The sequence below is a fragment of the Peromyscus leucopus genome, chromosome 3 (genome assembly GCF_004664715.2).
Source record: "Peromyscus leucopus breed LL Stock chromosome 3, UCI_PerLeu_2.1, whole genome shotgun sequence".
Taxonomy (NCBI): domain Eukaryota; kingdom Metazoa; phylum Chordata; class Mammalia; order Rodentia; family Cricetidae; genus Peromyscus; species Peromyscus leucopus.
Genome location: NC_051065.1, coordinates 152206205 through 152218959, shown reverse-complemented (window position 1 = coordinate 152218959; position 12755 = coordinate 152206205). Strand labels below are relative to the sequence as shown.

At 38.4% G+C, this 12755-nt stretch overlaps 1 protein-coding gene across 3 annotated transcripts in view; it reads right to left on the bottom strand.

The window, feature by feature from the left end:
- The window catches only part of Ankrd30a (ankyrin repeat domain 30A), a 74272-nt gene that overhangs the window by 38259 nt on the left and 23258 nt on the right, over nucleotides 1-12755 (bottom strand). For 2 of the 3 annotated variants that reach the window (XM_037204225.1, XM_037204227.1), the window contains exons 13-17: nucleotides 7279-7377; nucleotides 6683-6711; nucleotides 6489-6561; nucleotides 2717-2787; nucleotides 327-481 (exon numbers count right to left, since the gene is read on the bottom strand). In XM_037204225.1, coding sequence (XP_037060120.1) covers nucleotides 327-481; nucleotides 2717-2787; nucleotides 6489-6561; nucleotides 6683-6711; nucleotides 7279-7377 — 427 coding nt within the window. The remainder of the gene's footprint in view (nucleotides 1-326; nucleotides 482-2716; nucleotides 2788-6488; nucleotides 6562-6682; nucleotides 6712-7278; nucleotides 7378-12755) is intronic. The other variant, XM_037204226.1, reaches the window with a different exon arrangement.

Here is a 12755-nt window from a genome sequence, read left to right as displayed (position 1 = left end):
GAGTGAAGCTGCAGGCCACAGAAAGAGTGCATATCAAATTATGATACACGCTACTAAGCTAACTGCAAAAAGTATTCACCATTTTCACTTGTTAACAGTGCATGATGCCTTCACTTTTGCCAACCCTAGTTATTTTTTTAACAAAATATTAATTAGTGTCATTGGAAAAATATGTCCTTTTATGTTTTTCTGACAATCATGTAAGGTTGAATATATCTAATATATGCATAACATTTATTTAATAATGAATAGTAGCCCAAATTAGTATTGGTTTTATAGGACAGGAACAACTATACCTACACGGCTAAATACTGCCATAATCTTACCCATCATGTTCCTCATGCCCCTTCATAGGAAACTGTTGGTTATCAGCGTTTGCACTCTGTTGACTTGCTCCATCATCAACAGTGTCAGCAGCACCACTGTATGGACTTCCTGATACTTTTACTTCATTATTTTTGTACTTTCTTGTTTCTTCAACCTTTAATGAAAAGTTGACAGTATGGATAACTTGTTTTTTTTGGGGGGGGGGTGCTGAAGAAATGTCTCCATGGCTAAGAGCACTGACTTGGTTCCCAGCACTCACATGGCTGCTCACACCCATCTGTAACTCTTGCTCCCGGGGATTCAATGTACTCTTCTGACCTCTGTCTGCACCAAGCATGTATGTAGTGCACATGTATACATGCAGACCAGACGTACCCACACATAAAATAAAAATACACCTTAAGAAAATAAAAGCCATTATTCAATGGAAAAGGAACTCTTCTTTTTAAAAGTCCTTAGTTTTCACCACTTGACAGTTTAACCATGATTTAGCTTTAACATGTGAGTCCTGAGTTTTGTATACTGAGAAAGAGGAATGATATGCAGAATTTTATTCCCAGGAGTACTTATTTAAGGCTGCAGATTTTTTTTTAAAAGTTTATTTTTAAATACTAAGAGTATGCACAAAGAAAAATTAGAAAACAATTTAAATTTTCACCAGTAAAAATAGTATTTTAGATATTTCTAAATCACTAGACTATAATTAAGAAGTAAAAACTAATTCATCTCGTTCTAAAATAGGATATTATGAACAAGTAGACTGAATGTGTCTATTGTTTGTCTGCACTATACTTAATTATGTGCTACACTTACTGAAAACAAGTTAGGGTTTTTGTTTTTGTTTTAGTATTACAAGGTTACCTCATCATACATTAAAGATACATTGGCCCTTTTTCTAAAGATCACTGAGTGGAGAGGAGGCACATTGTTAAGTGCCAAAGTCAATAAATACCAATTAGAAAGAAGAGCAACATCAATTCCAACTATAAACTCTGGTGGTGTGTGTTCATCTCCATTAAGTCCAGTTACTACCGCCTCTACTCGTTAAACACCGTGGCTGAAACCATGTAGAGTAGCTACCAGTTTCTGACAGGGAAATAAAGTTAGAAAGTTACTGCATTTACCCCAATACTACAGGCCTCACTCCAGAGCGATGATTCTCTTAACAGGCAATTGAGCTTATTTTATGTGCTGGCTCAGAGAATGGTTTAAAGTTATTTTGAGTGGACTGAGGGTGAGTGAATGATGCATGTACACGAATGCACCTGTGTTTACAGGAGTGTGTACGTGTGTGTGGGTCTAGAGGCCAGAGGAGAATGCTAGTGTCTTCTCTAACACTCGGCCTCATTCCACTGACACACGTCTTTCACTGAAGCTGAAACTCTTTATTTCGGTGCTGGCTACCGAGCCCCCAGAATCAGCTGTCTCTGCCCCAGTGCTGGGGTTACCCATACACATGTCCATGTTAGGCTGTTTTTACATGACTATTGGGATTTGAACTCAGGTCTATAGATTCTTAAACAGGAAGCACTCTTACCCAAGGAGGAATCTCCCTAGTCCTATATGGTGATATTTTATTTGTACTGAAATGTGATTTTATTTGTATGTTAATAAATAAAGTTGCCCAGGGGTCAGAGCTAATAGCAAGCCATAGCAGAAGCCGGGTGGTGGTGGTGCACGCCTTTAATCCCGATCACATGACAGGCAGATCTCTGTGTGTTCAAGGATACAGCCAGCATGGAGACACACGCCTTTAATCTTAATACCAACCATAGAAGACCTGGAGGTCTGTATAGACAGGCAGTGACGAGGAGGTCATGTGGTTGGGTTTACAACCAATGAGAAGGCAGAACAGAAAGTCAATAAAAAGACAGATACATAGGAAGTAGGTCTCTTTCTAAGGGGAAGGACAACAGCAGCAGCAAAGGGTAAGAAAGGTTTTTAGTATCAGCTCTTAGCTACTGCTCCGACTTCTTGGGCGTTTTATCTCTGCATTTGGCTCTGTGTTTCTTATTTAACAAGACTGTTACATCTACAGTCCCATTTTAAATTCTAGAACTAGTTAAAATGTTTCCAAAATGAAGTATTAGAGGCTGGAGAGATGGTTCAGTGGTTAAGAGCACATTCTCTTACAGAAGACCTGAGTTTGGTTCTCAGGACACTAAGCTAGTATCTGTGTATAACTCCAGCTCCAAGGGATCCCGTACCTCTTCCGCCATCTGCAGGCACCTGCACTCAGATGCACTTGCCCCCCCATATACATAATAATAAAAAAACTTTTTAAAAATTAAATATTAAACTATAATATACTGGTCCTAAAGGCCAGTCTGAACGATGCTACATTACTGGAGTGGACAGCACGTCAAATGGGGATCAAGCTTTCACGTACCTTCCGCTGGCTGTCTTCACTGCTGCTGAGCCGTTTCCGCTCTTCTCTCGATGCCACTTCTAACTCTGGCTCTGCAGACAAACGCACACAGTCAGTTAGAATAAAGTTAGCTTTATAAACACAGAAAAATAATAATTTGTTTTTTCATCTAAGCGTTTAGGTTAAGTTTAACCATTAACTACAAAGCTAAATATTTACAGCCTTAGGAAATACTTTCAATTATCCAAAACTTCAACAAATCATTCAGAAACACTATCTAGAACTAAATTCATGACATATAAAAATCTTAAGGATTCATGCACAAATTCAACATAATCCATGCTGGGGAGGGGTACTAAAAATAGCAGAGAAACATAAATGCACAGCACACACAACTCCATCTCCTAATAGTGACTTTGACTTCTGAAATTACTGCTAGTTACATCTTACACCTCTGTTGCTGAACACTACTACATGTGCAATGTTTCCACCCACTATTCTGGTGGACTTCTTTTATTTCAGGACTCGAGTCCACTCTGCAAAGCTCTGAGTGTTGTTCTTTCTCTCAACTAACCCTAGGTACTGCTGCTTCTAATGAGCTAGCTCCACAATTTGTTAATCCAAACATCTGACTGGCTTAAGGTCATCAGTATACTACTACTGATGATTTAAAGGGCAAACATTATTGATGCTAATAAACAAAGCTTTATTCTCAGCAAGTACCAACATTCTAGTAAGCATATTATTCAGAAGACAAGAACTTGCTAGGCTGTGGAGGGAGTCCCAACCTCCAGAGTTCAAGTGAACCTCGCCACAGCTTCCTAAGTGGCTAGGCCCACAGGTATGCAGCACTGTCCAACTCTCCAACAAGCATTTTCAAAGTTGGGGAAGATAAAAAAAAAATAATCTTACAATCTCATGATTAACCTTTATGAATCCCTAGAAAGTATCAGGATTCGGAACTGTAAACAAGTTTCTAAAACATTGCAGTGGGGACATCTGAGTTGAAGCTTGCATTTATTCTTGTAAGTACACTTAAAAACTAGACAGTGACAATTATGGGGACATGAGAAAAGAAAGGAGCCACCACTGCAGCATCTGGTTCTGCCGCATGTCAGCTGAGAAGCAAGGAGTCAAGTGCAATTACTACCTGCTTCAGAGCAGTGGTTCTCAACCTGCCGGCTGCGACTTTGGTTTGGAGGCCGCATATTAGATATCTTGTGTATATTTCTAATTGTATTTATACCATTCATTTAACAATGTAATACAAATTTCTGATCCTTGAATGTTATTATTACCAACTACTAGGATATAAAGAAATGAAAGTTAGTAGTTAGACATTACAATAGAACTTGTAGTCATATTAGATATGTTTTAAAAATTGAGCAGAGATGTTTTAGACAGGTCATCTTCAAACCCTTCAGAGATCTACAGAATATGGCATTTAAAATGTTTTAATAACTTAGAAAATTTCTCTTTTTTGAGACATGTCAGCTCCTGGCAGTACTAATCTACTTCAGAGAAAATATGGACATTGAAGAAACTGCATATGGAGTCAACTTTCCTTGTGGCAAAAGTTAGCCACTGGACAACAAAGTATCCTCGAATCAACAGGACAAAATGGACAGACAGAACATGAAACAATGGAATACTGATTCTTGCCAAAACAAGTGTGGTTATGGCTTTATCAAAAGGCATCTTCTGAGGCCAGGACAATATGGCCCCATCCCTGAAGTGGCCTTCGCATCTGGAAAAGGTACGGTGCCCTTTTCTTCGAAGGCAGCTTAACAGGCAGAGGGCCGATGGCTTCTGTTGTGCAATGGAACAGCAGCTGAAAGTTCATGCCTCTCGAAAGTAGACTGGCATTTAATAGAGGGATGTGGAGAAGAAGGGGATGCTGAGATGAAGCCATATATACACAGCCAAGAAGAATGGACAGCTGAATTAAAAAACTGTAAACAATTTCCAGAATTTAAAATCCTGAATCATGACAAGACACTAGTGGAATTCAGGTGTTTCTGGTACATGGACTGCTCTCACCCAATGTGAGATTGAACTGTTGACCTTGTGTACATCCTACTTCACAAATGAGTCTGTCAGATACACTAAGCCTATAGGCTGAAGATGATGCCCCAACACTGGGGAGAAACCTCAGGTGACTGCCCAGGCAGCTGGCTGTTTCTGTCAACTCACAAATTTTTTGGAAGTTGCTTGCATGCACTTCCTGTTTTTTATTTTTGTTAGCTAACACTATTTCCTTCTTGGGTCTCTGAGGGAGTTGAAGATTAGTTAGTTATGGTTGAAGATTAGTTACTTATAGTTGAAAATTAATTAGGATAGAAAGTGCATTAGATACATCTTGGATTTACCAAAATAGGATAGATAATGGAATTATTTTCTCTGATTTGTCCAATACCTGTTTAGGTATTTATTATTTGTATATATTGTATATAGTTATTGTACTTTTGTATATAGTTTTTCTTTTGTTATAACCTTTTGCTTTTTTTTTATTAAAATAGAAAAGGGGAAATGTGGTGGTAATTTAATTGTACTGAAATGTGATTTTGATTGTATGTTAATAAATAAAGTTGCCCGGGGGTCAGAGCTATTAGAGCCATAGCAAGAGTGTGGCGGTGGTGGTACACGCCTTTAATCCCATAGATATCTGTGTGTTCAGGGATATAGCCAGCATTGGAGACATATGCCTTTAAGACCTAGGGGGCTGTACATTCAGACAGTGACGAGGCAGTCACGTGTTTGGGTTTACAACCAATGAGAAGGCAGAACAAAATACTTTAAATAGACGAACAGACAGGAAATAGAGTCTCCTTTGGGAAGCTGGGACACCGCAGGCGGAAGGGTGAGATTTTAGCTCTGAGCTCTGACCTCTCGGCTTTCTCTTTTGCATTATTTCTGTGTTTCTTATTTAATAAGACGGTTGGTTACATCTATAATCTTGCATTATCAGATATTTACATTAAGATTCTTAACAGTAGCATCAAAATAATTTTATGGTTAAGGGCCACCACAGCATGAGGAACTATATTAAAGCATTAGGGAGGTTGAGGACCACTGTAATAGAGACTTCTCTTTTCTCAGCAGTAAACCTACAGTTTTCTAGGGATCTCACCAGAAACCCATTTACACTAAAAGAAAGAACCCCCTTGCACACCCCTGCTTTAACCAGATTATAATCCCATTCAAGGGACCTCTGGAGACACTTTATAATCTCATTAAAACGAGAAACAAATGGAAGACAAAAAGGTTTCTAAACAACCCTTTGCGATGTAACGTGAGAGCCACCATATGGCTAACAATTAGACACCATGGTCCTCTGAGAAGCCCACACCCACATTTGTGAATGTCATCTCTCCTTGAGTGTCTGTCTCTCTTTTATCTCCTCTGCTAGGAACTTCGTTAAAAAGGTCTTTACATGCATACCCATGCTTAGGTGTGCTATATCCATTCCTGAAGGTCTTTCTCTTTACTTTTGGTAAAAACCTCAATCCTGCTTTATCATGGCTGGTGCTGAAATGCTTTTTTTGTGTGTCAAAGTCACAAACAGAATTTGACTGAGTTGAAGTCTCTAAGCGATTATGGGAACTCCTCTGGCCTCCAAGGGTGACAGTGTAGAACTGTTCCTGTTTCCTCACCACTGATGGATACCAATAATACTATCCCATTCTTTATTTCCAATCTTTCAGCAAAACTAGGAGTAAACAATGTTTAGGATCAGAAGACTGAGCAAGTCCAATATTTAATGTACCTTCCCCTAGAGCATTACACAATTTACCTGATTTGAATGTCTGTACATCCTTCATTCCTATTGTTTTGTTGAGAAGAGTATCTGTCTTTTTGATAGTAGGCTGTATGGGTTTGGAAACAGTTAAATTGTTAAAAATAATTTGTTAAATAGTTAAATATACATTTAACTAATGTCTATTTTATAATATGTAGTTAAAATTCACGATGAAAATATTACTATACCTCCATGACTGGATATTTCCTGAGGGCCTCTGAAAAGCAAAAGGCAAATTGTATGTAATTAAAAATATGGCAAACCAACCGTCTATTTATGCAGTTACCATGGAACTGAACCCTCATGCTACATTTGAAAACGATCAGCTCTGCTACCCTCCTCTGCTTAGGCCAGCAACATATCAGAAATATGTTTGATAAAGAACAAGAGGTTAAGTTTGACAAAACATGCAGTTAGGACTCAAAGTGAGGTGTTTCCAATGACTGTAACTAAAATAGAAGCGTGTATTTGCCAATGTAAACATGCTGATGAACAGACAGAAATGTGACTGTTAGTTAGAGGAACAAGTTACGACTGTGAAGGTAAATTTTAGAGACGATGGTAAAAGCATGTCTTTAATGCAGCACACCAGAATGGTTTATCACATTATTCTACAAGCATTTATCATGGTCTGCAATATGTCCTATAATTTAGAAAGCACAAAGAAGGATGAAGAGTTCAGGTGAATGGACAATTCACTTCTCACCAGAGAAGTTTTGTTAATGACTAGGATGGACACACACTTGTAGAATAACAGTTAATGAGAACACCAGGTTTTCCATACCCTTGTGGGCTACTGGGATGCCTACATTTCTTGACTCCTCTAGTTTAGCCACCTTAGAGTTTCTTGATCCACTCATGCAAGATGGTATATAAGTCACATCTGAGAAATAATGTGCATGTTTTCAATATTAAATGATTATCAAAAGGAAAAAGTAAAATTGAGTTGTCAGATACTAGAATCATGAATAATAAACCTTTATTTCAAAATTGGTTTAATATTTAAAATAACAATTAAGAAATGAACCATATATCTGTAACATGAATCTTAAAAGGTCTTATTAATAGTAAAAACCGGGAGCTAGATATTAGGGTGAAAGCTGAAAGATCAGAGAAACAGAACAAGCCAGCCACGTTCTTACTTCTGCGAAATCCTCAGCCTCAAGAATGAGTGTTCCCGTTCACTCACGCCTTAGATCCCTTTCTGTGCCATGCTGTCTTCCTTCCTAGTGCTGGGATTAAAGGCGTGTACCACCACGCCTAGCTGTTTCCAGTGTGGCCTTGAACTCACAAAGATCCACATGGATCTCTGCCTGGCAGGTGATAGGATTAAGGATGTGTGCCTCCACTGTCTGACCTCTATGTTTAATTTAGTGGCTAGCTTTCTCTGCTGATCCCCAGATAAGTTTATTAGGGTAAACAGTATATCACCACGTATAGCCAGGTGGTGGTGGCACACACCTTTAATCCCAGCATTCAGGAGGCAGAAGCAAGCAGGGCTCTGTAGTTCAAGGCCAGCCTGGTCTACAGAGCGAATTCCCTAACTTCCCTTCTTCATCAACTCCAAAAGAGCCTAGATTCTGCTCCTTCCTCCAGTTCCAGAGATCCAACACTCTTACACACACATACATGCAGGCAAAATACCAGTGCACATAAAATATTCCTAAGGTCAAAATTCAGTATGTTGATATTAACAATATGCTATTCTTAAAATACTGATCTACTCTTAATAACATTTATAGAAAACTGGGCTACATTTACTGACTGAGTCATTTAGGGCTCAGAGATTCAATTTGATCCAAATGCTAAATCTAGATGTTTTCTCGCTGGATAAAGCCTTCAGATGCTGGACAGTGACCAACATAAAAGTAGGAAAATTTCTATTAAGAATTAGTCCCCATTCTATGGGCTACCTGCTTGCTCTGTGAATAGATTCTTCTGCTGTGCAGAAACTTGACTTCATGCAGCCCCTCTGTTGGTATTTGGGGCTTTTTCTGTGCTATTGAATGAAGCCCTATTCAGAAACTTGTTACTTGATGTCTTGAAAAGTATTCCCCGTGCTTTGTTTCTTTGCTTGGATAGGTTTGGTTTCTGTTTTTTCAAGAGGGTCTCACTGTGTAGCCCTGTTCTGGAACTCACCATGTAGACCAGGCTGGCCTTGAACTCTCAGAGATCTGCCTGCCTCTGCCTCTGAGCACTGAGACTAAAGGTACTGGCCACCATGTCTGGCTTCCCTTGCATTTCCTTCTCTCACTTCACGGTTTATTGTAAGGTCTTTGATACTCATTTCAAACTGACTTTTGCTCAAGGAGAGGCATGGATCTAATTTCACTCTTCCACAGGTAGACAGCCAGTAGTTTTGTCAACACCATTCGTTAAACAGCTTTATTTCCACTGCATGTTTTAGCCTTTGTCAAACATTAGGTGGCCACAGTCTTGCTGGTCTATTTCTGGGTCTTCTATTCTGCCTCCCTGGTCACAGGTTTGTTTTTATTCCAGAAGGTCTGCCTTGAGCATCCTAGCTCTATAGTATAATTTGAGGTCAGATATTGTAATACCTCCAGCTGCATTCTAATTCCTTAGGGTGGTTTTGGCTATTTGTGGTCTTTTATGATTCCTTGTGAATTCTTAGACTCTTTTTCTATGTTAGTGAAATATGACATGGGGATTTTGATGAGTACTGCACTAAATCTGAAGGTTAATTTTGGCCATAGTGCCATTTCACAATATTAATACTGCCAATCAGGAGCATGGATTTCCATCATCTAGCATCTTCTTGGATTTCTTTTTTCAAAGTCTTGACATTCTCACTGGAAAGGTCTATCACATCTTCGGTTAGGTATGTTCCATGTATACTTAATTCTTCTAAGCTATTATAAATGGGATACTTTTCTTAATTTCTTTCTCAGAGAGTACACTGCTGGTATATATGAAGGCTACTTTACCAACTATATTTCAAACAGAGGACTGATAATTGTGAGAATTTACAAAGAACTGCACATTAAATACCAAAAAAAGAGAAAACTACCAACCAACAAATGGGCTAATGAAATGGACAGCTTTCAAAAGAAACACAAAAGGCCAATAAGTATTTTTAAAGTCTTGAATATCCCTAGTCATCAGGGAAATGCAAATTAGAACTACTCTGAGATTCCACTTGACCCCAGTCAGAATGGCTGCCACCAAGAAATCTGAGAGAGGATGGGTGCATTGCTGAACCCTCACCAGAGAAGCATCTCTGTGCAGAAGATGGGAATTAGCAGAGACCGAGGGAACACTCAGCCCTAAATGGAATGTCTGTCAAATCCTTATTCTCAAGGCTCAGAGATCCATGCAGAAGAGGAGGAGGTGGAGCAATTCTAAGGGTCAGAGGTGGTAGATGACTCCAAGGAAATAGCGTCTTCTAGACACAAAGGGCCGGCAGACACAGGAACTCACAGACTTTGAAAACAGGCATAGGACATGCACATGTGCAAGTAAGACAAAGTCCCTGAACAAAGACGGGGAAGTGGACACAAAGTCCCACCTCTAACCAAGAGCTGTTCACAACTGACACCTGCGGGGGAAGGGAAGCCAGGCCAGTTTTCTCCAATGGAGTGACACCAGGGATATCAACCACACTCCAGGACAGGTCCCATGCTCAGGAGTAGTTGGCCAACACAAAACAGACTCCACGATTTCTGTACTTTTGTTTTGTTACTTTTTGGTCTTTCTGCTTGTTGGTTGGCTTTTGTTTAATTTTGTTTTTCTTTCTTTCTTTCTTTTTTTTTTTTTTTAAGAACATGAAGTTGAGTGGGTAGAAAAGAAAGGAAAGGATATGACCAAAAAATATAGTATATGAAAAAAATTTCAGCCAATAAATAAGATAAACATTCTTAAATTACACTAGGAGATACCATATGCATACAAGAAGAAATTCTCCAAGAATTAAAAAGTATTTAAAAATAAAAATGAAAGAGATAGACACAATTATAAGAGACTTTTACACATGGTAATTAAAACCTCAGAATTGATTAGCATCTTTCCAAAGTGAGTTTCCAGGGGAGAAAAAATTGGTAGAACGAGAGCTAAAATGAAGCGACTACATCGACTGAGAAAGACGTCACATCAAAGACAGGAAAGAGGGTGACACTCACCTTCAACTACACTGGCTACGTCTACCTCAAGTAACTGGACTCAAAACTCTTGTAGCAAAAATTCTCTCACTTTATATGTTTCTTAAATAATTTAATATTTAGGTATTAATTTTTTCATTGATATATTCCTAAATGACAAAAATGCTAATTTTGGCTTCAGTAAAGCCACCAATGAAGACATTGTGTCCTTCCATCAAGCATGGTTGTTATGACTGTCTACTTACTCAGACACCCTAAATTACTTAGTCTTACATCTGTAAACATGTAAACTATCTTCTAACAAGAACTCTTGTATTATTTACTATAATTTATAGTTTTTAAATTAAATACTATTCCTATTTCACCAACGAGGAAAGTGGACATTACAAAGTGACTCCTGCTAATGTAGCATTTATTTCTCTTCCTACTTATAAAATAAGTAAGATTTGGCTATACCTATAAAACCTATGAGATCCTGATGTATGAATTCTTCTAACTGTCACACTAATTAGACAATTCTGTTAGAAGGAAATTAAAAGTCAAACTATACTGTTATTTGCTTTCTTTGTGATGTACCTTTCCACTTGATTACTCAAACTAAAATGTAGTATAATACCATGATAATCAGAAAGATGAAATAATTATCCCCAAATAACTGTATGAGGTAGGAGAGATGACTTAGCAGTTAAAGAGCATTTACTCCTCTTCCAAAGGACCCTGTTTTGGTTTTCAGCACCCACATGGCAGCTCATAACCACCATGTACTACAGGTCCAGGGGATCTAATGCCCTCTCTGGCCTCCATGCGAACTCCAATGCGGTGCACATAAATTCTCACAGGCAAACATACACACAGAAGTTAAGTTAAATAAATCTTTAAAGAAAGAATTATAGTAATCAGATTTAGACCAATCTTTTCTAAAATCAGAACTAGCCAATCGATATGAGGTTAGGTCTCTGGATTCAAACTGGCCAGAAGAAAAGACAAAATAATAAGTCGTTCAAATACTATGCACTTCAAACAAAACAGTTTACAGAGTACAAATGACTATGGGCACAAGAGGGAGATACAGTGAAGCTGGTCAGAGGGTGATTGCTTTATCAGTTAAGAAGGCCTGTGTCCTTTACCTCCGGATTTACTTTTTTTAGGCCATAGTACATTTTTATTTATTTACCTATTTATTTATTTATTTATTTATTTATTTATTTATTATTTATTTAAACTTCAGGGATAATATCCCTACTATACTCATATGTCACATGGGCGTATTTTGTAAGATATAGAAGGAAAAATGAATAACTAGAACTCAGATCATAATGGCTTAGACCTGATATGATTCAGGATATCATCTCCTACAGCTCCACTCACTATTCTCCTGGAGATGCTATTCTGCTACTCATCCTAGTCTTTTTCAGATTCTAGAAAGGATTTTCCCAGGACCACAGGACATCAAAGCATAACTGACTTTTACATGCAGAAAATTAGATGCTTGGCCAACTGGGAGAATTGTTAACTAATGTTCTGAGAGGGAAAAAATGCCACATTTGTGTTAAAGACTCCAGAGGCTGACAGTCACAACTTCTGTGAGCACAGAGTATTAGAACATCACAGGTCCAGAACCACACGATCTCCAATTAGCTTCAGAACATCACAGGTCTAGAACCATGTTATCTCAGGTTACCTTCAGAACATCACAGATCCAGAACCACACTATCTCAGGTTACCTTCAGAACATCATAGGTCCAAAACCATGTTATCTCAGGTTATCTTTAGCACTCTTAATTGCCATTCAAATCTCACCTCGGGATGTGACCTGAGTCTTTGGTCAGCATAGGAAAGTATGAATTGAAGTTTACCGAAAAAAAAAAAAAAAGCCACGCCTGTGTTAAACATTGCACAAGGCTGACTAAAATGTCACTAATTATAGAGAATTAGAATGATGCGGGGCCAGAGCCAAGTCATTCTGAGCTACCTTTAGCCACAAACAGCCAGCTGTTTATTGTCCATCTCTGTATTTGGCCCATCATCCTTGTGACTAACGAGGATAATCCTTTTGGGAATGTACAGACTCCATAGATTTCACTAACTCAAAGGCTGAGAACATTACTAGATATCATCTGAAGCCCAGAGCAGAGACTTTCTGTAA